Source organism: Pituophis catenifer, unplaced genomic scaffold (assembly GCF_029215685.1).
Source record: "Pituophis catenifer annectens isolate HBS135680 unplaced genomic scaffold, rPitCat1.0.hap2 SCAF_1, whole genome shotgun sequence".
NCBI lineage: Eukaryota > Metazoa > Chordata > Lepidosauria > Squamata > Colubridae > Pituophis > Pituophis catenifer.
In genome coordinates, this window is record NW_027256881.1 from 7620654 (window position 1) to 7647560 (window position 26907).

Consider the following 26907-nt stretch of genomic DNA (forward strand, 5'->3'; position numbering starts at 1 on the left):
TCTTTAAAACTTCAGAGCCTCTGCAAAGGATTGGGCATCTATCTGATATATGGACACAAAACTGATAGAAATTAATGCATTCCTAACCTATGAAGACACGAGCCTTCCAGGAATAGGGAACTAATGAAGGAGGAAGAGAGAATTTTAAAAAGTCGACAAGTTTTACATAGCTAAGGTTGAGAAACATTGGCCTAGAGACTTGTGACAAATATGAGGCAAAGGGTAGACAAGTCCAGCATGGATAGTTTGTAAAGTTATCGCAATAGCAGCCTGCCTCCAACCTGAAATTACGTGTACAGGTAGCTCTCGATGTACAAGCACAACTGAGACCACAATTCCCATCGCTAATCAAGGCAATTGTCTATGGAAAATCTCAATCGTCCATGGTTACCCCTAAAAGTGCTTTTCCAAAAGGCAATTGGACTTTCTCGGTTGTTTCCATGAAGAGATTTCGCTTCTCATCCAAGAAGCTCCTTCAGTTCTGAAGAGCACCTTTGGGACAATCGCGGCAATTGTTAAGTGAGTCGTGCCCGATTCTGTTAAGCAAATCCCCACCGTTGTTAAGTGAAACAGACGATCGTTAAGCGACTCTGGCTTCCCCCATTGACTCTGTTGGTCAGATGCTGCCTGGGAAAGTCATAACTGGCAATCACATGATGTGCAACTGTAGTAAATACATGCCGGATGCCAAGCACCCAAATTTTGATCGGGTGAGGATGCTGCGGCAGTCGTAAGTGCTGTTGGAAGAAATATACTTCTGGGTTCTGTTCCAAGTGGAGAAAAAGACACTGGAAACACGGAGACTGCTTGGAAAGATGGTTTAATGGTGGACAGGATCACATGGTTTGAGTTCCTGAGCAGAAAAGGGGCAAGATGCTGAGCGTGCCTTGGTTTTATGTCCTTTTGAGCTTTGAACTTCCTGGGGCACAGGAAGAGTATCCTGATTGGTTGTCAGACTCCCAGGGGGTGGGAGTTTTAGCTAGCCTTGCTGGCTGATGTAATCTTCCCAGGTGCCATGTGGTGAGTTTCTGTTGCTAGATGGGTCCCATTGTGTTGCAGATGATGGTCCATTGACAAAGGTGGGGGGAATGAGTGAGCTTGGCTGAGAACTTAATGGCCCATTGACAAAGGTGGGGGGGGAGGCAGGAAGCTGCTTTGGAACATGTTTCTCCATTTCTCATCCAGGGAAATATAATATTCTGTCTTTTGAATATTTCCTAAAATATTTCATTTTTTCTAGGAGAGGGGTGAGTCCTAACTTCCTACAGTGCGAAGACCAGTCATTAATCACTTTTTTCAGTGCTGTGGTAACTTCAAACAGTTGCTAAATGAATGGTTGTAAGTTGGGGGACTACCTATTACATGTCCTGGTGCCCCTTCTTCCCCAGTTATTGAAGTCCGGGCTTCCCTTTCTGAGTACATTCTGGTTCCAATGCTGGTAGGTAGGAGCATTGATGTACCTAGCTTTGCTGATAGGTAGGCAAATAGTTACAGTAGCCCCCAGCCAACCATAGTCATTTTAAAGAGGTAGTCTCACTATTGCAATTCTGGGGATACAGCTAATTTTTTTAAAAAAGATGCTGAAATATCACTGCTTTGCTTTCAAAAGTATTGTTAAGAATTTAGCCCAAATCTGTTCTGAACAATATAGTACGCTGGGCACACAGTTCCCTTTTATTCCAGCAAAAAAAAAAAACCAGAAAGACCTTTTTTTCTAGTTTACATTAATTTTAGACTATTAAGTGGCTGCTGGTGGATCTGAAATGGTAGAGACGGACAATTAATAATCATTTAAAGGAGGATTGCATTTGGAAGAATAAACTTTTAACTTTGGGTCACATGCTTGTTTCATTTTGATTACTCAGTACTAGTGTCCCATTTCGGCCAAACATTAACCTTAATTTATTTTACTAAAGTAAACCTTTAGTTTACTTTAAAGGAAGGGGTTGCTCTCTCTTGTGTAATAGATTGAAAGAATTTACCCAGTCTCTTGGAGCTAAAGCGCTTAGTGAAATATACTGCTCAAAAAAATAAAGGGAACACAAACAGAAGACATCCGAGATCTGAATGAATGAAATAGCCTTATTAAATACTTTGTTCTTTACTTACCGTAGTTTATACACTGCTCAAACAACTAAAGGGAACACAAAACTACTGTATGTAAGGAACAAAGTATTTAATAAGGCTATTTCATTCATTCAGATCTCAGATGTCTTCTGCTTGTGTTCCCTTTATTTTTTGAGCAGGCGTATTTCTCTATTTTATTTTATTAGATTTATATACCGCCCTACTCCCGAAGGACTCAGGGCGGTGAACAGCCAAAAATTAAAACACATAGATTACAAAATTTAAAAAGACAGTATAAAACCACATTAAATAATTTGGCCTGGGACAAATTAAAAACACCCCCAATGGTTAAGACAAATTTAAAATTTACAATTTAAAAAGAGAAAAGTCATTGATTTTCTAATGCAAACTGAAGGGGAGAGGTGGGGTGGGGTGGGGGGAATAAGCCTGTCTCGGGGGTTACGGTGACTTCATACCAATCTTCCCAAGCTAAGGATGATGAAGAACCTGACTTGGAGGCTCAGTGGCTAAGACACTGAGCTTGTCGATCCGAAAGATCGGCAGTTCGAATCCCCGAGTACAGGTCTCTTGGTGAGGAGGGGGTTGGACTCGATGACCTCCAAGATCCCTTCCAACTGTGTTATTGTAAAAAAAAAACACACCACCTTGTGTTGAGATTGTAGTCTGCCTCTTTTTGATCGTAACCGAAAGGTTCTTGACTTGCGAGATTCCTTCTCCCCTCCCCAAATAGGCTGAATTTGGAAAGCTGCAGGTTCGTCCCTGTGGTGTGAACGCCCCCCACCCCCGCAGTATTTCAGATGTGCTCTCATAACCCCGATCATGGGCATCACTATTACCCCATTGGCATGTTGCAATTCCTCCTTAAATTGACCCATCAGCTGCCTCCAACCCATCTCCGCGACTAGCGCTTGGGAAACACCAGAGAGCGATGCGGAAAATCGGGGGCGAGGGGGGGGGTCGTGGGAATGGAGGCAAGCAGATCGCGTGACAAGCAGCAGCCCTCGGTCATATTCAAAGCACTTTCGGGCTTTTAGGGAACAGCACTGACGGCCCCCCCCCCACTTATCTCCACCCTCCCACCCCGGTTTCCGGCAGCCTCCGCCCCTTTCCTTTACCCACACCAACCCCTTCGCGCCTCCGCTTCGGTCCATTCGAGCGCGGCGCCGCATCTGCGAGGATCTCGTTCCTTCTGAGGTGGGAAGAAAAAGTCCTATCGTCAGCTGCCAGCTGCCGAAAATGACCTTTCAGCCGCCTTATTACAAACCGGTAAGTTGGGTTGGCTTAAGAAGGGAAGGGATGGAAAGGGATTCCCCACCTACCTCACTTTACGACTCCAGGCATCCTATAATTCAGTATCTTGTGGCGGGCTGTTCCCCTGGTGCGCTTGATTCCAAGATAGGCATAACCGTGATTGCGCCAGGTTACGTGGCTTTTTAGGACAAGGTTCTACCCGTTATTTAAAAAGAATACCAGAGTTGAAAGGGACACTGGAGGTCTTCTGATCCAACCCCCTCCTGTTGAATTATTTTTATTTATTTTAGTTTATTTTTTACCTAATATTTAATTTTATTTAAATCGGTTTTGTTAAGTTTTAAACAGAGGTGAAATACAAAATAACAAAAAAAAAAGGAACAATGGAGGGAAAAGGGATAAAAAACGGGGAAAAGTTAAAAAGTGACAAACTAGAGAGATTTACTTGGGACTTTCTTCAGTACAGATATAAATATGTAGTAAAAAAAATCTCTTACTCCTAATCAAAATAAAACTACAGAAACATCAAATAAAAGAACAGGTTAGACATCAAAACAGAGTTAGAATTATATAAGAAAATAGTTCTTACTCCGAGTTTACACCTAGGTATAATATATGTATGTGTTCAATAGTAAAAGTGAAAATATACAGTATTTCTAAAATCATAACAAATCTAATCATCAAATCCAAAAAAAATCAAAGCTTCATTTTTATCTTTTCCAAGCAAGAAACCCAAAATAATACTTTAAAACTCAAGAAACATAGTAAAAACAATCACCCAAATCATACTGAACTACCAATATGGTAACAAAGTGTACAGCGAAACACATTTCCTGGGTTCACGAAAAGCAGTTCTAAAATTCTAAAATTGTTCTTCCTGTTTTGAACAAATGGAGCTGCTTTATCTTTGTTGGATCTACCCAGCGCATTATGAAAAGTCTGTTTCTGAAGGGCGACGCATGAATTTTAATGACTGCATAAATAAAAGTAATAATAATTTATTAAATGTGTATGCTAAATAAGCCAATGGGCTCCAAGATCACCGCAGATGGGAACTGCAGCCAAGAAATTAAAAGACGCTTGCTTCTGGGGAGAAAAGCTATGGCAAATCTAGACAGCAGAGACATCACCCTGCCAACAAAAGTGTGTATAGTCAAGGCTATGGTTTTCCCAGTTGCAATGTATGGCTGTGAAAGTTGGACCATAAGAAAGGATGAGCGCCAAAGAATTGAGGCCTTTGAACTATGGTGCTGGAGAAGACTCCTGCGAGTCCCTTGGACTGCAAGGCCATCAAACCGGTCAGTCCTAGAGGAGATCAACCCTGACGGCTCTTTAGAAGGCCAGATCCTGAAGATGAAACTCAAATACTTTGGCCACCTAATGAGAAGGAAGGACTCACTGGAGAAGAGCCTAATGCTGGGAAAGATTGAGGGCAAAAGAAGAAGGGGACGGATGTATAGTTTATGCCCAGAATTGGAAAAAAGAGAATATACCAACAGATGAAGAATTGATAAAAAAAAATTGGAATGTGCTGAAATGGATAAATTAACAAAAGAACTTAAAGAAAAGGAAGACACAATATTATAAAATTTGGCATAAATGGTATAAATGGCTGGAGGATAGGAAAAATGAAGAAGAAAAATAGAGGGGAAAGATAGAAAGACCAGAAAGTAAAGAAAGAAAGAATTTTCTTTGTTGTGCTACTGTGATGATGTTTTTGGATGTTAGCTGTCCATTTTAGATCTCGCGACATGGTAGAAGCTAGAAATTTGAAGGTCTCTATGGTTGGTACTGTGTAGTATTGTCTAGTATTGTACAAATTTATTAAAATATAAAAGTTAGAAAATTGATATGAATGATGAGAAATATACTGTAATTAAAAATGAAAGGGACAAGTAGTTAATGGAATAATACAGGGTGGATAAAAATCAATGATTTTTTTTAAAAATCAGATTTTTTTGATTTAAATCGGATTTTTTTGATTTTTATCTAATTTATTTTAATAAAAAACTTTTGGGGTAAAAATCTATCTTAAGATAGTTTTCTATTTAAGATACATAAATAATTTAGTTTATTCAGCATGAAATGGAAATAGTTATGTAGCATGAGGCTGTATATTCTGCAACACTGGGACTATCGGTGAGTCAATAGTGGGTCAAAGGAGTAGCAGAGATGACAGTTGCTCTTTAAAAATTATGATTTAAATCGAGTTGATTTAAATCAAACCTTTTTACTAGTGATTTAAATCATGATTTAAATTGTGATTTAAATCAACTCGATTTAAATCAAATCCACCCTGGAATAATATAAAGAGAAATAAGGGGAAATGTGAATAACAAAAGAAGACCATCACGAAATACCTGTGAAGAAAGTTTATATATAAATGTTGTATGTTTTGTATGTCAGTTTATGTTATTATAATAATAATAATAATAATAATAATAATAATAATAATAATAATAATAATAAAAGAAGAAGAAGAAGAAGAAGAAGGGGACGGCAGAGAATGAGGTGGCTGGATGGAGACACTGAAGCAGTAGGTGTGAGCTTAAATGGACTCCAGAGGATGGTAGAGGACAGGAAGGCCTGGAGAAACGTTGTCCATGGGATCGCGATGGGTCGGACACGACTTTGCAACTAATAACAATAAAAAATAAGCCAAACAACATAAAATTCTGGCATCAACTGTAATTGTGGGCTGGTTGCTGAGCATGCAAAATGTAAACTTATGACACTCACTCTCTGTCTCTCTCTCTGTTTATCTCTCTCTCTCTTTCCCTCCCTCCCCCCTCTCTCTGTATCACTCAGAACTTTGAATTTGCATTGTAAATGTCCTTTTGAATGTCTGTCCTACAGTCATTAAAGTGACCTGTCAGACTTCCTATAGTACAGTGGCTATCTTGTTTGCTTAAGGATGGAGATGTTGGTCTGTTTCCTTCAAGGTGCACACCAGAGGTGGGTTTCAGCAGGTTCTGACCAGTTCTGGAGAACCAGCAGTGGAAATTTTGAGTAGTTTGGAGAACCAGAAGTAAAAATTCTGACTGGCCTCGCCCCCATCTATTCTCTGCCTTCTGAGTCCCAGCTGATCGGGAGGAAATGGGGATTTTGCAGTAACCTTCCCCTGGATTGGGGTGGGAATGGAGATTTTATAGTATCCTTCCCCAGCCACGCCCACCAAGCCATGCCATGCCCACCAAACCACACCCACAGAACCGGTAGTAAAAAAATATGAAACCCACCACTGGTGAACACGTACAGATCAAAGAATGCTGCTGCTACCGGTTAGAGCAGTGTTTCTCAGCTTTTTCTGAACTCCCGAGAAGGTGCCATTTTTCTCCAGCTCAAGATGGCATCTTGGTTAAGGCCTCTAACCTCAGTGTTTCTCAAGCTCAGCAACATTGAGATGTATGGACTTCAGCTCCCAGAATTCCTCAAGTCAGGGAATGGCTGGCTGGGGAATTCTGGGAATTGAAGTCCACAGTCCCCTTCCTGGCAACTTCTGCCATCTTTTTCCTCCCCAGCCATACAACATACACATTTTTATACCAAACACCTGCATAGAGCTGTGTACACGCAACTCGTATCCATAGTGTTCCGAAAATTGCTTTATTGAAGCACTTGAAGTATGATCAAAAGGGTACTAAAGCATGACTTTATGATTGAACATTTTTATGGCGGTTCTAGTTCTGGGTTTTAGTTTTGTTGTGAGCCACCCAGAGTTGTGTTTTAAAATGGGCGGCCACCAGAAATCAAACCACTCAATAACAGTTGCAGTCAAGATCAAACTGCCACAACATGGTTTTTTTTTGCACAACCTTCTGAGTGACTTTGTGACACCCATGTATCACAAGACTTCTGTGGTTTCTGTTTCAGTTTCTTTCTAGCACATCCTCCGTTTCATTTCCCTTCCCAGTAAGGGGATTTTTTTTAAAGGGAAAGGAACATGTTTGATTTGTAGTAAACACAAAAACTACAGTAAAAAGCCCCGTTTGGCACAACCATCCTGCTCTTCCAAATCTCTTAAGGTGGTGTTTTGTCAATTTGGCAACTTAATCAATCAATCAATCAATCAATCAATCAATCAATCAGAATGGAGCTGGAAGGGACCTTGGAGGTCTTCTAGTCCAGCCCCTTGCTCAAACAGGAAGCCCTACCATTTCAGACAAGGGGATGTCCTGTATCTTCTTTAAAAACCCCAGTGATGGAAGCACCCACAATTTCTGAAGGGAAGCTGTTCCACTGGTTAATTGTCCTCACTGTTGGGAAGTTTCTCCTTAGTTCCAGGTTGCTTCTCTCTTTGATTAGTTTCTATCCATTGCTTCTTGTCTTGCCTTTAGAAAATAAGTTGATCCCTTTCTCTTTGTGGCAGCCTCTCAGATACTGGAATACTGCTGTCATGTCCCCGCCAGTCTTTTTCTCTAGACTGGCCAAACCTAAATCCTGCAAGTTCTTCATATGTTTTAGCCTCCGGGCCTTTGATCATCTTAGTTGCTCTTCTTTGCACATTTTCCAAAGTCTCAACATCTTTTTCGTAATGTGGTGACCAAAACTGGATGCAGTATTCCAGGTGTGGTTTTACTAAGGTTTTATAAACGGTACTATACTTCCCGTGATTTTATTTATTTATTTTATTTATTTATTAAATTTGTATACCGCCCTACTCCCGAAGGACTCAGGACGGTGAACAGCCAAATAAAATACATATAATACCAATGTTAAAAACCGTTAAAATACCATTAAATAATTGGCTCAGAGAACGAAATTTAAAACCCCCAAATTCATAAGACAAAATTTAAAATTTAGAAATTTTAAAAATTTTAAAAAACAGTTTAAAAGAGAGGAGGTTAGGCCAGGCCGGCCTGCTGGAAAAGAAATGTTTTGATGGAATGGCGGAAAGCGTGCAGGTCCGGGATCCTCCATATCTCCGCGGGGAGCTCGTTCTAGATGGCGGGTGCCCCCACAGAGAAGGCTCTCCCCCTGGGGGCCGCCAGTCAACATTGTTTGGCCGACGGCACCCTGAGGAGCCCCTCTCTATGGGAGCGTACTGGTCGGTGAGAGGCTACTGGTGGCAGAAGGCGGTCTCGTAGATACCCCGGTCCTAAGCCATGGAGCACTCTAAAGGTGGTAACCAAAACCTTGAAGCGCACCCAGAAGACCACTGGGAGCCAGTGCAGCTCGCGCAGGAGGGGGGTCACATGGGAGCACCCCGTTGCTCCCATAACCACCCGCGCGGCTGCATTCTGGACCAGCTGGAGCCTTTTGATTCTATGCCTCTGTTTGTCTGTGGGCATTCCTGGAAAGAGAGGGTGGATTCCCAGCTTTTTTTGTAAAGCAGCCAGCTGCAGGCCTGGAGGACTGAAGCTGGGGAAGGAGGGGGGGAGGGGGGAGGGTGGAGCTGCTCCATTATCAAGTGCTGGAGCGGAAATCAGCTGTGTCCCAAGCACAGGGAAGTAGAGACGCAGGAGAGGGGATGCTGCCCAGCACCTCCATCGTAAAAAATAAGAAAGCGAAAATAAGTCAAAGATTATCTTCCAGTAGGGGGCTTTGCAGAAACAGCATGTGGCTAACGGTAGGTAAGGAGGCAAGGCGGGAGGACCCTTGCTTCCTCGTTCTACTGACCCCTGTCACTGCTCCATTTCTCCCCATCCCCGGGGAGTGCAGTTTGCAAGCTGCTTCCAGCAGGCCCTTCCTTTGCTTCATTAGAGGGTAGCGAGAGGGGTGGGGATTGCAAGTTGATTATTTATTTTAATTTGGTCATACCTGACGTCGCCGAAGTATGGCCAGATGATTTTACCCGTAAGCAGAATACAGAAATAAGAGAATTGGAAGGGGTTTTGGAGGCCTTCTAGACCAGCCCCCACCCCACCCCCGCTCGGACAGGAGACCTTATACCAGAGGTCTTCAAACTTGGTAGCTTTAAGACTTGTGGACTTCAACTCCCAGAAAGCTATGCTGGCCGGAGAATTCTGGGAGTTGAAGTCCACAAGTCTTAAAGCTGCCACGTTTGAGGACCTCTGCCTTATACCATTCTGGACAAATGACTGTCCAATCTCTTCTTAAAAACCTCCGGTGTTGGAGCGCCCGTAACTTCCGAAGGCAAACTGTTCCGCTGATCAATTGTTCTCACTGTCAGAAAATTTCTCCTTAGTTCTAGGTCGCTTCTCCCTTTGGTAAGTTTTCCAACCTCTTTGACAAGTTACTTCTTGTCCTGCCCTCTGGTGCTTTGGAGAATAGTTTGATCCCCCCCTCTTCTTTGTGGCAGCCTCTAAAACAGTGTTTCCCAAAGTGTGGTACACGTACCCCCAGGGATACGGGAAGAGTTTGGTGGGGGTACGCGTTGCACCGGAGTTTGGTGGGGATCACGTGGGAATATCCACTGCACTGTGCTTAGCTGCGCCCACAGAGGGGTACTCAGCGTTACGAAAATTATAGAAGGAGTACACATATGTCAAAAGTTTGGGAAACACTGCTCTAAGATATTAGAACAGTGGTATCATGTCACCCCCCTAGTCCTAAAACTAGACATACTCAATTCCTGGAACTGTTCTTCATGTGTTTTAGCCTCCAGTCCCCTAATCATCTTTGTTGCTCTTCTCTGCACTCTTTCTAGAGTCCCAACATCTTTTTTTAATATCATTATAAATATCATTATATCATTACAATACATCCAAACTGGGTGCAATATTCCAAGTGTGGTCTCACCAAAGCAGTATAAAGCAGTACTAACACTTCATATGATCTTGATACAACCCCTCTGTTGTTACAGTCTAGGAGTGTCTTGATATTTTTGGAAGCTGTAACACACTGCAAGCTCATACTTAAGTAGTTGTCCACTAGGACTCCTAGATCTCACTCACAGTTATTACTGTTGAGCCAGGTCCCTTCCCTTCCCTTCCCTTCCCTTCCCTTCCCTTCCCTTCCCTTCCCTTCCCTTCCCTTCCCTTCCCTTCCCTTCCCTTACTCTACTCTACTCTACTCTACTCTACTCTACTCTACTCTACTCTATTATTATTTCTATTCTATTTTATACAGTTTTTCTTGCCTAAATGTAAAACCTTATTTTTCTCACCATTGAATTGCATTTTATTGGATAGGGCCCAGTGTTCAAGTATTGTCAAGATGTTTCTGGATCTTGAGGCTATTTCCCCATATTTGATGAGTTTCCTTTTTATGCCCTCATCTAAATCGTTGATGAAGATGTTGACGAGTATCTAGGCCTAAGAAAGAATGCTGGGATTCTGTTTGCTTATTTTGTCGGTTTATTTGTGAAGTTTGCTTGTTTTGTTTTGTTTGCTTTATCTGTTTCTTTGTTTATGCAGTTTGCCTGAGATTTATGTATTTATTTATAAATTTTATTGGCCACCCATCTTATCACAGGGTAACTCTGGGTGGCTAAAAATCAGTGGTGGGATTCAGCTGGTTTGAGTGAACCAGTTGTTAAATTGCCGGCTGGCCCTGCCCCTCCCCTTCCAGGAGTCCCCATGCGCCTCATTTTGGCTCCCAGGTAAGTGCAGGGAGGCCTACTAGGCCCAAAACAAGCCGCGGGGTGGTTGGGTTGCGATGCCCATCCCGCAGCCCGGTTTTGCTCCCAGGAGGCTACAGGAAGGCCTACTAGGCCCAAAACGGGGTGCGGCACACACCCCCGCCCCCCGTGGCTCGCTTTTGCTCCCAGGAGGCTGCAGGGAGGCCGAGTGCTGCCTGTCACACCCCCTGGCCACGCCCATCATGGCCATGCTCACCCAGCCGGTCATTAGGGCAGAGAACTGGTTAATGATTTGAATCCCACCACTGCTTAAAATCATAAAAGATAAACACGTACTCCCAAAGATATATACTAAAAACATAAATAAAATAAATAAATTAAGATGCAAAGTGAAGCTAAAATATGCCTGGGTAAAGACTGAGGTTCAGTCATTACTCTCTGTGTATATTGTTGTGTGTCTCAATGTTGGGCACTTTAAGAGGTATGGACTTCAACTCCCAGAATCCTTCAAGCAGCTCTCTATCTGGGGAATTCTGGGAGATGAAGTCCAGACATCTTAGACTACCCAAGGTTGACAAATACCGGTTTAACAGTTGTCAGGTGCTTTTGGTTGGACAAACTATTACTGGTGGTGGACCTGGGGAATGCTGGGAATTGAAGTCCATACATCTTGAAAGTTCTCAGATTGAGAAAAAGTGTTTTAAAGCACTTTTGGGGTAGGATGGAGGCAGACATGTTATTATATTTCCCAGGCATTTATTCATGAACCAGTTGAATTAATGTCTTTGAGCTGCAGCAGATTCTCCATTTAATGGCTATTTTTTTTTTCTTTTAACTTCTGGTCAGACTGTTCCTTTTAGTGGTCCAATTTATGGTGGCCTGAAAGATGGGATGACCATATTAGTCACCGGAAGTGTTTTGAAGTCCTGCAGAAGGTGAGTCATTTAAGTGGAGGAGAAAAGGGGTGTATGGGAAGTTCCACCAAAAAATCCAGATTTTTTCAAAATATCTAGACAGTCATGGAACTAGTGAAGGCGCAACCAGAAGAAAGTTCCATCTCTGAATGAGGTGGACCTTTCAGTCCATATTGTATAACAATCATTTACAATAATTATCCCATTGATGGGATGGGAATGAGTTCTGAAACAAAATAGAATAAAATAGAATAGAATTCTTTATTGGCCAAGTATGATTGGACACACAAGGAATTTGTCTTTGGTGCATACGCTCTCAGTGTACATAAGGAGAATAAAATACATTCATCAAGAATAAAAAGATACAACACTTAGTGATAGTGAAGGTTACTAATAATCAAATTGTACTAGGAAACAATATCAAATTATACTAGGAAACAAATAAAAACAATACAAATTGAAAGATACAAGCAACATGGTTATAGTAATAAATGGGAAGAGATGGATACTAGTAAGGAAGAGAATAATAATAGTAGTACAGTCTTAATAAATTATTTGACAGTGTTGTGGGACTTAGTTGTTAAACAGAGTGATGGCATTCGGGGGAAAACTGTTCCTGTGTCTAGTTGTTCTAGTGTGCAGTGCTCTATAGCATCGTTTTGAGGGTAGAAGTTGAAACAATTTATGTCCAGGATGCGAGAGATCTGTAAATATTTTCACAGCCCTCTTTTTGACTGGTGCAGTATACAGATCCTCAGTGGAAGGCAGGTTGGTAGCCATTGTTTTTTCTGCAGTTCTAATTATCCTCTGAAGTCTCTGTCTGTCTCGTTGGGTTGCAGAGCCAAATCAGACAGTTATGGAGGTGCAGATGACAGACTCGATAATTCCTCTGTAGAACTGGATCAGCAGCTCCTTGGGCAGTTTGAGCTTTGTGAGTTGGCGCAGAAAGAACATTCTTTATTGAGGTTTTGTGATGACGTTTTTGATGTTAGGTGTCCATTTTAAGTCTTGAGATATGATAGAACCTAGAAACATGAAGGACTCTACTGTTGATACTGTGTTGTCTAGTATTGTAAGAGGTGGTAGTATAGGTGGGTTTCTTCTAAAATCCACCACCATTTTTACAGTTTTGAGTGTATTTAGTTCAAGATTGTTCTGGCTAGTTGTTCAACCTCCCATCTGTATGCAGATTCATTGTTGTCTTGAATGAGACCAATCGCTGTTGTATCATCTGCAAACTTCGGTATTTTAACAGAGGGATCATTTGAGATACAGTCATTGCAGGGGTGGGTTCTAATTTTTTTTACTACCGGTTCTGTGGGCGTGGCTTATTTTGTGGGTGTGGCTTGGAGGTCATGTGACTAGGTTGGCGTGGCTAGCTGGTCAGAGTCATTTCTGGAAGGTCCTCGCACTTACAACCAGTCCTCGCACTTACGACCTGACTCATTTGTTTGCTTTTAACACTGATCAGCTGTAGGGCGGCCCTTTGAAGCCCGGCGGCAAGAGTTTAAACAGTTTTTTTTCCCTCTAGTCATCAGCTGGGACTCAGGAGGCAGCAATAAATTGGGGGTGGGACCAAATAAAAGGTAAGAATAACGTGGGAGGGCGGGGGGGTTGGGAGGGCGGGGGAAAGAACCGGTTCGGTGACGTCATATCATCACCGCTACCGGCTCTGCCGAACCGGACCGAACCGGGAGGAACCCACCACTGAGTCATTGGTGTATAGAGAGAAGAGTAGTGGAGAGAGCACACAGTCCTGGGGGGCCCCTGTGCTAATTGTGCAGGCATGTGATGTGATTCTGCTTGGCTTCACCTGCTGCTTCCTGTCTGTTAGGAAGCTTATGATCCATTTACAAGTGTGGTCAAGTGCCACTAGCTGGTTTAGTTTACTTAGAAGAATATCCGGAATGATGGTATTGAATGCTGAGCTGAAGTCTACAAAGAGGACCCTTGCATAGGTCTTTGGAGATTCAAGATGTTGTAGGATGTAGTGCAGTCATATTAACAGCATCCTCTGTTGAACTTCATTGAAGTTTTGCAAATAAGTACCAAGAAATTGCTGGTCAGGTTGAACCTACAAACACTTCTTAAACAAACCCATTCCAACACATTCATATTGTAAAACAGGGTTGGGGAACTATGACCCTGTGATGTCTCCCTTGGACCACTCCTCTCACTCTTCCTCAGAGGCCGGCTCGCAGGAGGATGAGCTCATTCCTGGCACATCAGGAAGTGGTTTACCGTATTTTTCGGTGTATAAGACGCACCGGAGTATAAGACGCACCTACCTTTTTTGGTTGTTTTTTTTTTAAAAAGTTTTTTTTATTTTTTAGACAAGCACACATACAAACATACAATGTATTTTCTTTGAACAGAGTATTTGGCTGGTTTAAACAGTGTTTAGTGTTTAAACAATTTAAACAGTGTTTAGTCATTTCAATTAAATTTACAATTTCTATATTTCCTTTTTGCCATATTTATTCCACATCTATTTTTTTTTAAAAAAAACCAATATTACCCTTCATTCTCAACTCTAATCTTAATCAAATTCAATTTTTCCCTTCTATTCTATATTATACCCCTTCCCATTGTCATCTATTTTTATATCCATCCTCACATTGGTTAATTATTTAATACTACAATTGTTTAATACAAATTCAACATTTTTATATAAATCAATTGGTTATAACTATCTTTTTCGTATATTAATCAATATGAACATGAATATTCCAATTATTTTTATGCAATCCAATTTCTTACAAATCAATTAATTATATTTACCAATAATAATAAACCAAATAATTTTCCCCATATATTCCTCCAAACCACAACTTAACCATTTCTGCTTTCAACACAATATACAATTAATAGCATCTCAATTATTACAATTCCCTAGTTAAATAGACCTTCTTTTCTTTTGTGTTTTAAAATCTTGAACTCTCCTCTTTTGCCCTAAGTTTCCCATTGTTTGCACCTACCTTTTTTGGTGAGCAAAAAGAAAAAGAAATCTCTCTCCCTGCCTCATTTTGTCACGTTGCAGCAGAGCCTGCTTTACTTTCAGTTTCGTTTTAGCTAGGGAAAAAAAAAATCTGCTCCAGCACTCTTTGCAGCAAGCAAAGAGCTTGCAAAACAAGAGCTTGCAGAAGAGCCTGTGCAAAACAGCTGAGAGCAAATCAGCTGAGAATCGGGAGGCCGATCTAATCAACTTGTGCTAATTAGCCTATGCTGAAGCTGAATGGGGCTGTTTTTTCTTGCTGTTTGCTTGCAAGGAGGTAACTGCTGGGAGGCAGAGGCCAAAGGGTGGGGGCCAGTGGGTGGGCAGGGCTACATTCGGTGTATAAGACGCACCTAAATTTTCACCCCCTTTTAGGGGGTAAAAAGGTGCGTCTTATACTCCGAAACATACGGTAATTAATGACTCTGAACTGCTGGCCAAAAGAGATTTATGGGGGGCTTTGGCTGGGGACAGTTTGCAGGTCAGTGAAGAGGCAGAAGAGCTGCCTTCCATGGTGGATCCAAGAGTATGTAGGGCAGAGAAAAGACAAGATTTGTAAGTGGTTTTCCAGGACCATCTTTCTTCTGTTTACCATAATACCACATGGTCCTCATCCAGATGGGTGGGAGGGGTTGGACTAGATGACCTAAAAGCCCCCTTCCAACCCTGTTAATCTGTAAATTTCTCTTTTTTTGCTCTCTCTGCAGATTCCAGGTTGACTTTCAGTGTGGCAATTGCCAAGTGCCCAGATCAGATGTCGCTTTCCATTTCAACGTCCGTTTTGATGAGAACTGTATTGTATGCAATTCACATGAAAAAGGTGGCTGGCAGGAAGAAGAAAGGAAATATGATATGGTTTTCCGAAAAGGGCATCCTTTTGAGATCCGGTTTCTTGTGAACATCTCCTCCTATGTGGTATGAAGATAACATCTCCTCTTTGTGGATTATAATCACCATCTTTCTTTTTTTTTTTAAATCACTAGGTTTGGTTTTTGATTTTTACCTTGTAGCAATGGAAAAACATTTTTCAAAATGTGTGAAATACAAAATGTCTCAAAGCATCGCTTGCTGAGTGCAAAACTGCTCTCTCAAATGCAAAATGGGCCCCATCAATGCACACATAAACCGATGGAGTTTGGGGCACACTTTCTTTTGAGCTTGTCTTTATTTTTATTTATCAGTTTAAAAACCGTCTCCTTCACAGAGCGACTCTTCCAGTCTCTTACCCACTTTGGGTGCTCCATACAGTCTCCCAATGGAGCCTTCCCATTATGGTCATCAGTTGTGACCGTCATAATGTAGATCATCACAGGATCGGATCTGTTTTTGTTGCCTTTTTTGCAGGGTTCATTAAGTGAACCATTTTTTACTATGGGCCATTTTTGCTGAAAATTGGAAGTAAACGCTGATTTGTTACAAAAACATCGTAAATCGCAGTCACATGACCGTGGGAAACTGCAAATGGCTGTGAATGCTGACTGATTGCCACGTTCCCAAAACACAATTGGGAGAGAGGGGTGGCCCTTGTAACTTCGCTTAGTGATCCGTCACTAAGTGATTGGTTGTAAGTCAAGCACCACCACTAATCTCAACTTGGTTTAAGTGTTTTTGGGGAATCTAGTCCTTATCATTTCTAAAACATGGTTTGTGGCTTCCCAGTTGGCCTTATTCATAACCTACTAACTGGGGTTAGCTTGTTAGGTGAGTTCAACCATTGTTTTGCTTCCTTCTCTGTTGTCCCAAAAGTGCTTTTTCCAAAAGACAACTGGACTTCCTGGTGTTTGTTTTTTTTCTTTGAAAACATTTTGCTTCTCATCCAAGAAGCTTCTTCAGTTCTTCAGATCAGAACTGAAGAAGCTTCTTGGATGAGAAGTGAAACATTTTCAAAGAAAAAGCAAAGAAATCCAGTTTGGAAAAAGCACCTTTGGGACAACCGTGACCTGGAGCCCTGATGGGGCAGAAGTTAGAATGCAGTATTGCAGGCTAACTCTGCCCACAGTCTGGAGTTTGATCCTGACTGGCTCAGTGTTGATTCAGCCTTCCATCCTTCTGAAGTCAGTAAATGAGGACCCAGATTGTTGGGGGCAATATGCTGACATCATAAATCACCCAGCAAGTGCTGTAAAACACCATGAGGCAGTATATAATTGCTGGATGATTGAGAATCTCCACAGACATTTCCTTCTCTGTTGTTCTTGTTGTAACTTGTTCTTGTTCTGACTTGACAAGTTGCTCCCTTCTTTGTGTGCCAGGTTCTCGTCGATGGAAATCTGTATTTGGAATTCAAACACAGGATCCCTCTTTCCCGGGTAGATACCATCGGAATTTCCGGAGAACTAGATGTTGTCTCGATCAGCTTCCAAAATCCAGTTGTAGGTATTCCATTGATGTCATTTTATTTATAAAACACCTCTCCTGCCTTCCTCTGATAAACAAATGGGTACCCTTATTTTTCTTGGGATTAAATGTGTGGCGTATTTAAACAGGATAAATATATGCCTTTCTTCTTTCCTTCCGGTCTTTGAATAATGCAAAGATTTTCTGACAGTTTCTCAGTGATTTGAGGGGGGAAGATCAAAATAAAATCCAGGTGGTGGCCTAATGCCAACAATCCCTCATGTGTGTCCCAAATATGATGAACTTCAACAGAGACACAACTTTGATTGCATGGCATTAGTCGCCATCTTTGATTTTTTTGGGGGGGGGGGAGCTCTGACAGGATCAGCGGCCGTGAAGCACCTATCGCACCTCTCCATCGTTTGAAGTTTGGCGGGATTGTTGTGAGAGGATGTCAGAAAGCGCCACATTTGTGTATTATAATTTTAGGTAGTCCTCGATTTATGACTGTAATGGCGCCTAGAATTTCTGTCGTTAAGTCATAATCGTCGTAAACTGAGGCGCCTACATGACGGACCTGATTTTAGAAACCGTTTTTTGTGACATTTGTTAAGCAAAATGCAGCAGTCATAAAGCGAGTCCACTCCTATGGGCGTGTTTTTAGCACAAACCAGCCAAAAAGGCTGGAAACTAACCATAAATAAATAAATAAATAAATAAATAAATAAATAAATAAATAAATAAATAAATAAATAAATTGCAGTCACATGACCATGGAACACTGCAACTGATGAAAATTGAGCCAATTGCCAAGTGTGCAAAATGAGGTCATGTGACTAGAGGTGTGCGTATGTCTCTATCAGAAACCGGGTTATAAGCAGGGGTGAAATCCAGCAGGTTCTGACAGGTTCAGGAGAACCGGTAGTAGAAATTTTGAGTAGTTCGGAGAACTGGCAAGTACCACCTCTGGCTGGCCCCAGAGTGGGGTGGGAATGGAGATTTTCCAACATCCTTCCCCTGCCATGCCCACCAAGCCACACCCACAGAACCGGTAGGGAAAAATTTTGAATTTCACCCCTGGTTGTAAGTACCTTCAGTGTATGTGTGTGTTTGTCGTAAACTTGGAGCATCGTTCAATGACAGTTCATTAAACAACACTATCTGTACCATTTAAAAAGCATTTTTCACTGCCTGAGGAATTCTGGGAGTTGAAGTCCACACATCTTAAAGTTGCTGAGGTAGAGAAACACTGATCTAGAACAGGGGCCTCCATCCTTGGCAACTTGAAGACTTGTGAACTTCAACTCCCAGAATTCACAATTCAGAGTCCACAAGTCCAAGTTGCCAAGGATGGAGATCCCTGCTTTAGAGATAGCGTTCCGTTCTGATATTTGCTCATACAATTTCCTTTGATTTTTGTTTTTTCCCCAGAGCTATCCAGGTTGTTCCAGCTCAGTTTTCCCAACATTCTCACAGGTATGACATAAAGTCCTTACATATACATATACATATACATATACATATACATATACATATACATATACATATACATATACATATACATATACATAAACAAATATACATATACATATACATATTACATATACATATACATATACATATACATATACATATACATATACATATACATATACATATACATATACATATACATATATATATATATATATATATATATATATATATATATATATATAAAATGGAAATGTCTCCTTTTTTTTTCTCCCCTGTTACTGTTCTTAGACCGTGGAGAAGGAAGTAGAGAAATATTCTAGTTGGAATAGTATTAGCCAGTTTGGTGAAGTGATTAAGATGTTATACTAAAGAAATCCCGCTTTCCAAGCTGGATGACGTAGTATATTTGTCAGACCAACCTACCTCACAGGGTTGTTGTGGTAGAGACTTTGGGGAAAGGAATGCTCCTAGACGAAAGATGGGATATAAATCTAACAAGCAAACAAATTAAAAAAAATAGAAATAATCTGGTTAACGTAAACGTATTTGGCCTGAATTCTGAGAGAGTTGGAGGTCAGGGGTATCAAACTCGATTCATTGAGGGCCACATCAGGATTGTGTTTGACCTCGGGGGGGCTGGGGGGCGTGGCCAGGGTGGACATGACCAGCTCAACATCACTTGTGTTAGGGACGCTTGTGGTGGCCCAAGCACTCTGCCAGCGAAAACGGGTTCCCAAGCTCCGTTTTCAGCTGCAACGGCCTCCTGCAACCCACTCCCAGAAAGAGGCACCACAGGCTGGTCCGCTGTATATAGGGTGGCCCCGTGGGTCAGATCTAAGCACCCTGCGGGCCTTGAGTTTGACACACTCCTGATCTAGATAGATCTTGACGTTTTATTAAAGGAACAGGATGGTGAAACTGGGGAAAATAGTAATACACACAGTAAGAACCCGAATACAAAATAAACAGTGTTGAGTTGCTGGTTTAATAAATTACAGTTAAAGTCCAAGTTTTACCAGCAATGCTATATGTACGGTATATGGGACATGGATTTTTGTCTGCCGATGAACATGCGCCACAGATTAGGCTGGATTTTTCCAGATGATTTTGCATCCTCAGAATGTTAGAAAATGGAGTCTGGCTTCTCAGGATGCACCTAGGTTTTTTTCCCCCCCAGAATGAGGGATGTAGGGCCAAAGCACTACTAAAACCAACTTTTTAAAAGTTAAACAATAAAAGCTTTTATCTTTGGCCACTTGATGGAGCTCAATACATGTTAGAGAACAAGAACAGCATACAGCTATACAAACTGCTGAAAGCAGAACAATCCTAACTGTTTAGGACTCTGCCACACACTGAGCAATCTTTTGAGAAACAGAGAGGCGGGAAGATTTCATTCGTAAACATTGGCAGGGAGAGATGACAGTTGGGTTCTGCCTCAGAGAGCCCAGAGTTGCACGATGAATTGCAGCCCATGGTGTGGTGTCATTCAGAGGTGGGTTTCAGCAGGTTTTGACCAGTTCTGGAGAACCTGTAGCGGAAATTTTGAGTAGTTTGGAGAACCGGCAAATACCTCCTCCGGTTGGCCCCAGAATGGGGAGGGAATGGGGATTTTGCAATATCCTTCCCCCAGGAGTGGGGTGGGGATGGGGATTTTGCAGTATCCTTCCTCTGCCACGCCCACCAAGCCACACCACGCCCACCAAGCCACGACCACAGAACCGCTAGTAAAAAAAAAATTGGATTTCACCACTGGTCTGCAACCATAAACACTCAAAGAGCCATTTGGACCAGTGGTGGGTTTCAATTTTTTTTACTACCGGTTCTGTGGGTGTGGCTTAGTGGGCGTGGCAGGGGAAGAATACTGTAAAATCTCCTTTCCCTCCCCAATCCAGGGGAAGGATACTGCAAAATCCCCATTTCCTCCCGATCAGCTGGGATTTGGGAGGCAGAGAATAGATGGGGGAGGGGCCAGTCAGAATTTTTACTACCGGTTCTCCGAACTACTCAAAATTTCCACTACCGGTTCTCCAGAATTGGTCAGAACCTGCTGAAACCCACCTCTGATTTGGACCCATTTCCCACAGAAAACACCGGGAACCAATAATTTAACAACCGGTGTGATTGAGTAGGCGTGGCCAACTCAACCTCATTCACTCCCACCCCTCTCCCTCTCTCTCTCTTCCCCCCCCCAACAGACTGTAGCAGGAAACAATGGGCAGCTACTTCCAGCCTTTGTTGGTGCTGGATGCACCTCGGTCACTTGGGGAAACACGTGATCTACTCTCCGCCCCGCGACACTGGCCCACCCCATGGCCAATGCTGCTGTTCTTGCCGGGGCGAGTGTGGCAGGATCGCATTGTGGCTCCATGTCATAATGGGCTTCAGGAGGGGGGGGGACCCAATCTCCTCCATTGTGAAGCATGCTAAATTTCACTGTGCTGCGCAAGGCGCTGCAAGAGCAGTGGGCAGGCCACGAAGACGGTAACAGCAGCGGCGTCAGCTGCTTCTCTCCACAGCAGAGGGATGAAAGGAGGGAGCCACAGCAGAGGATTAAAAGAGCCACATGCGACTCCGGAGCCACAGGTTGCCGACCCCTGTCCTAGGTTAAGGTTGTTAGAGGGCATTATGGGTAACTAAAATGGCAGACATTTTGCAACTGGCATAACAAAGCAGTTAACAATTGCAGGAAGAGAAGAAACCAGGATTAAAAAATGTGTCTTACTGAGTAGGAATTACTATCAGTCCTGCTTTAAAGAATTGTTGGATTCCCAAGCTTTTTGATAAATGTTTGGCTTATGTGTATATTTTTATTTTATTTATTTATTTATTTATATTTGAATTTATATATCGCCCTTCTCCCCCTGGGGACTCAGGGCGGTGAACAGCCGAAATTAAAATACATACAATATAAAAGTTAAGATAGCTAAAATAAATTAAATCAATTGGCCCCCAATTTAAAACCCCAAAGCTATACAATTAAAAACTAACCCATAAAAACTAATCCATTTGGAATATTTTTTAAAAAAATCTAAAACCTCCTCATGTAAAATCCTGACTGCTATTCTTTTTTCTTCATAGCCAAGTGCCTATCCCATTGGACAATGCATTCAGCCACAAATTTATGTAAGTATTTTTTTTTTTTTAATTTGATTTATATGCCGCCCTTCTCCGGAGACTCAGGGCGGCTTACAATGCGTTAAGCAATAGCCTTCATACTTTTGTATATTTATACAAAGTCAGCTTATTTCCCCCACAAACTGGGTCTTCATTTCACCTACCTTAGAAAGGATGGAAGGCTGAGTCAACCTTGAGCCTTGGAGAGATTCGAACCAGCAGTAAATTGCAGGCAGCTGTGTTAATAACAGGGTGCGTAGACCACTGTACTATCAAGGCTCTTTATCATATTAGCAATATTTGCACTTGTCGTTTTTTTCTGGCCCATCAGTTATGAAGGATTTCAACCCTAATTATGAGAGTCAAAGTCCCACATGTTTAGGGATCTGATACTACTCAGGTAGGAATCCTCTAAAAGCATGGGAACCCAGTTCACCATGTGGCACATTATGTGAATCAGGCCATCACTGTCAGTCCTGCCCCGACTTGGTTCTTTAGTCAAGAAAGACCCTCGACTCCATTTGTAATAAAAGGTATATGTTACTAAAAGCCAAGTGGATTACAAGTGTAGCAAAACCCAGAACTAAAGTTCGCACGCCAGAATTCCCTGGTTAACTTTCCTCATCCAATTCCTCTCCTTCCCTTGTCCCTTATTGTCCAAGTATGTTTTGAATAAATAGTTTTGGGAACAGTTGCTTCCACGGCAGGCGGGTTGGTGAGTCATTGCATTCCATTCCCAGAGTTTTGACCTTCTCTGGGTGGTAGGATGAGTAGTTGGCTTCATTAGTTTCACTTTCTCCCAAGCATTCAACCTCCTCCCCTTCGACTCCCGCCCTCAGACTGACAGCGAAAGTGAAACTCAAGCAAATGATGGCAGTCCTGACAATCACATTCAGCCATAATGTTGTTGATTTAGTGTAGGCTGTGCCTGATATGGGAACTCAGCAACTAGGAGTTCTTAACATGTCTTAAGGATTAAGCATGTGGGAGAGCAAATGTGGGCAATTAGGTGTTGGACTCCGCTTCAAAGCCCCCCATCTGCCATGGGGGGCTTTGGGCGTGCTGTTCTCTCACAGCTCAACCAGCCTCATTGTGTCATTGTTATGCAAAGATAATGGAGGGAGGGAGTGTTATATATGCCCCCTGAGGCTCCAGAAGACAAGGAAGGCATAAATCTAAGATATCTAATAAAATGAGCCAGTGTGAACCCAACTTTAATAATCTTTTCTAATAAGAGCTGCAATAGGAAGGAATCAGTGCTGGGGTTTGGGCTTGAGCATCATTGGAATTTCTCACAGTGCACCAGATTGAACTAGGTTCCTTGGGCATTGTGGGAAATTTGAATGGCTTGGGCCAGAAAACTTTTTGAAAAAAAATCTTAAGAGATCAGCGGTGAATCATGGTACGGCCTTAGTGCTTTGGAAAAAACCTGAATGATGCCAGAGGCTAAGGCCAGTAGTGGACATTTACAATTATGACCAGGAAGGACCATTGGTACTTTCTCAGGGGAAAAATCTACACTTAGGTGGATAATCCAAGATGTCCCCAGGAGGAGATCAAAACAGTCAACATGGCAATAGAAGTTCTGTTCTCTTCTTATGTGAATGAGCATCCACATTAAAAAGAGCAGGGATTTGATTATGTGGTGGCCTCAGAAATTTTGATTTTTTCAGACTCCCTCCACTGAACCCCTGTATAAAGTCGACCTTTGTTGATGAGCTGTGGTGGCGCAGTGGTTAGAATGCACTACTGCAGGCTAATTCTGCTGACTGCCGGCCGCCTGCAGTTTGGTAGTTCAATTCTAACCGGGTCAAAGTTGACTCAACCTTCCATCCTTCTGAGGTCGGTAAAAATGAGGACCCAGATTGTTGAGGGCAGTAGGCTGACTGTGTAATCCGCTTAGAGAAGGCTATAAAACACAGTGAAGCGGTATATAAGACTAAGTGCTATTGCTATCTCTGATTGATTATTTGAAGGTACAAAATGGGGAGGAAAGGCAGATTAAATCTAATATTGTTTTTGTGTGTGTGTCCTCTCCACAGCCTCTCCCTTACCGAGCTACCATCTATGGGGGCCTTTTCCCATCCAAATCAATAATAGTCTCAGGCTCTGTGTCCCCCTCTGCTCAGAGGTAAAGACTAAGAAATATTGTTGGTAAAACTTCCTTCCACACAATTTTATTCCAGATTCATTTATTCAGAATTCTTTTCAATTGAATGGTTTTGGGCTGCACAGTTCAAAACAGTCAGTTGCCTTTTGGAAAAGCACCGTTGAGACGACTGTCTAATGCAAGTGGTATCATCTACCAGGATATTGTACAGGTAGTCCTCGACTTACAACGGTTCATTTAGTGACCATTCAAAGTTACAACGGTACCGGCAAAAATGACTTATGACCGTTTTTCACACTTATGACCGTTGCAGTATCTTCATGGTCACGTGATCAAAATTCAGAGGCTTGGCATTAATTCATATTTAGTTCATATTTATGACGGTTGCAGCATCCTGGGGTCACGTGATTCACTTTTGCGACCTTCTGACAAGCAAAGTCAATGAGGAAGCCCAGTTTCACTGAACAACCATGTTACTAACTTAACAACTGCTGTGATTCACTTAACAATTGTGGCAAGAAAGGTCATTAAAAGAGGCCAAACTGACTTAACAAATTTCTCACTTAACAACAAAGATGTTGGGCTCCATTGTAGTCATAAGTTGAGGACTATCTATATAAACCTGAAATGTCTATAAAGTACATCAGCATAAGAAAAACCTTTGAGACATCTTAAAGACTAACCAATTGATTGTGACGTAGCTGCAGTGACTGAAGGTAATATATTTGTGCAGCACTTTGAATTCAAAGGGAAAATGGTGTTTTGTGGCCCATGAGGGGGCTCATTTTGCACTTGTCAGTAAATTCTGAAACAGCCTGCATTTTTTTCTTCCTGGATCATGCTGACTTCTAGAAAAGATGCTGCAATTTTAAGAAGTTGCAGACGGGACGCAAACAAACATCAGCGTGCCTAGAGCGACCCTGGCGATACTTCTTAAATATTCCTTCCAGGAAGAAAGTTGGCCAACCAGGAAGCACAGCCAGTTGGGTGACAGAATGAACACACCTGTCACCTATGCTCATGGTTCAGAGCTGTTACCTATCATTACTAGTCATCCTCCATGCATGATGGGGTACGATCCTCTATGTGTCTGCCTGCCTGCCTCTCTCTGTCTTATCTATGTAATGTCTGTCTGTCTGTCTATCTAATCTATCTATCTATCTACCTACCTACCTACCTACCTACCTACCTACCTACCTATCTATCTATCTATCTATCTATCTATCTATCTATCTATCATCTATCTTATCTATCATCTATCATCTATTACCTATCATCTATCTCTGTATCTATCTATCATCTATCTATCTTTATCATCCATCTATCATCTATCTATATTATCTATCATCTATCTGTATCTATCATCTATCTCTATCTCTAATCTATATCTTATCTATCTCATCTATCATCTATCTCTGTATCTATCTCTGTATCTATATCATCTATCTATCTATCTATCTATCTATCTATCTATCTATCTATCTATCTCTATCCATCTCTGTATCTGTATCTACCTTTGTATCTATCATCTATCGAGTGACCCCCTTTTTTCTAGAAGTGGAGATCTCTTGATGAAATCCTTAAAAAAGAGAATCTGTTTGGCAAAAAGATTCTTGCTCACCAGGTTCACAGGCCTTTGAGATTAATAATGGCTTTTGAATCAGCAATATAGTATCTTCAGAACTTGGAATGTCCATTGTGTAGTTTCTGGATGTGGATAGTTTCCTGCTAATTGTGCAGCTCAACATTTGGGTGTTTTCATGTAGGTTCCACATCAATCTGAAAGCGGGGTACGATACTGCTTTCCATCTCAACCCACGGTTTGATGAGAATGTGATTGTTCGAAACTCTAAGTTCGTGTACTGGGGCTCAGAGGAGCGACACCTGCCCTGTGGGATGCCTCTGTTGCGTGGCCAACCCTTTACCGTAAGTCAAAGCAGTTTGGTTGCTCCACCTGTGCCAGATGATTGTGTGAACTGACTTAAATTGGCATTTATCAGGCTAGCCTAATGCATGGATTTCAGGATCCTTGGTTCACCCATACAATAACACTCTTTTAAAAGCTACACTGCTTACAATCAAAATTAGGACTGGATTTTTGGTCATAAGTTGGTGCGGTTGTAAGCCAAGTCATCCAGTTACCAGATCTGATTTTACAACAACTTTTACAATGGCCATACAGCAAATCGCTATTTCACAATTCAGTCACCAACTAAAATCACTGTTAAACCTGAACTAGTAATAAATATCAGAATCATGGTTAGCACAATATAAATCGCCAAATAAAACAATACATTATATTATATTACTAATAATATAATGTATAAATAATATAGTATAATACAATGTATATATTTCATCCTTATTACTAAGCATTTATTCGGATTTAAATTTGTAAAATTGAAATATGATTCTAAGATAAATCCAAATTTGGGGTGCAGTACCAATCCATGTACTAGGTTAAAATCTCAGAACTGAATTAAAATCTGTATCAAAGTTACTTTTAGTTATTCTGGATACTCATCATTTAGTGACTTTGAGGCCATCATCAGATTTTGCAGGGGCTTCTGTGAAACAGCTTTGCTGCTTGGCTGTCTGGGAAATGGGTAATTTGTGATGTTAATAGGCAAAATAAAAATGTAAAGATCCAGGTTGTATTATCGGGTTCCATTAAAGCGATCACAAATGTGCATTTTCTTTTCATAGATCTGGATTCAGTGTGAAGGACACTGCTTCAAGGTGGCTGTGAATGGACAGCATCAGTTTGCATACAACCATCGCATGCATAACCTGCCTCAGATAAATCTGCTTGAAGTGGATGGTGATATAACATTGGCCAACATCCAGGCTTAAGGGTCGCCAATAGAGGTCCATTTTTGGATAGATGCAGTGGTGGGATTCAGCCGGTTCACACCACTTTGGGAGAACTGGTAGTTAACTTTCTGAGCAGTTCGGTGAACCGGCTGTTGGAAGAAACCTCCTTCCAACAGCCTTTTGTCTTTCCCACCTTAAGGGGTTAATCCTGGCAGGAAGGCAACATCCAATCTTAAAGTTGTCCATTTTTGGATGGATGCGCAATTGATGTAAAATGTTGAGCTTTACTACTTAAAGTTTGAATAAATGCTCTTTTCAATGT

The 26907-nt window shown here is 41.7% G+C and overlaps 1 protein-coding gene across 2 annotated transcripts; it reads left to right on the top strand.

Moving 5' to 3' along the window:
- Window positions 1-3145: 3145 nt before the first annotated feature.
- Window positions 3146-26906, top strand: LOC139308489 (galectin-9B-like). Of its 2 annotated transcripts, XM_070932042.1 has the most exons (9): window positions 3171-3354; window positions 11669-11757; window positions 15439-15646; window positions 16984-17103; window positions 18500-18544; window positions 21626-21670; window positions 23704-23792; window positions 25538-25697; window positions 26478-26906. In XM_070932042.1, the coding sequence occupies exons 1-9, from the start codon at window positions 3325-3327 to the stop codon at window positions 26622-26624; spliced, it is 933 nt and encodes a 310-aa protein (XP_070788143.1). In that variant the 5' UTR covers window positions 3171-3324; the 3' UTR covers window positions 26625-26906. The 2 variants fall into 2 exon arrangements, with proteins under 2 accessions (XP_070788142.1, XP_070788143.1); XM_070932041.1 differs by lacking the exon at window positions 18500-18544 and having other exon boundaries at window positions 3146-3354.
- The last annotated feature ends 1 nt before the right edge of the window (window position 26907 follows it).

Coding starts and splice junctions, on each gene's coding strand:
- LOC139308489 (XM_070932042.1), top strand. CDS start 3,325: ATGACCTTTCAGCCGCCTTATTACAAACCG. Junction 11,758..15,438: donor GTTTTGAAGTCCTGCAGAAG/GTGAGTCATTTA, acceptor CTCTCTCTGCAG/ATTCCAGGTTGACTTTCAGT. Junction 23,793..25,537: donor GTGTCCCCCTCTGCTCAGAG/GTAAAGACTAAG, acceptor GTTTTCATGTAG/GTTCCACATCAATCTGAAAG.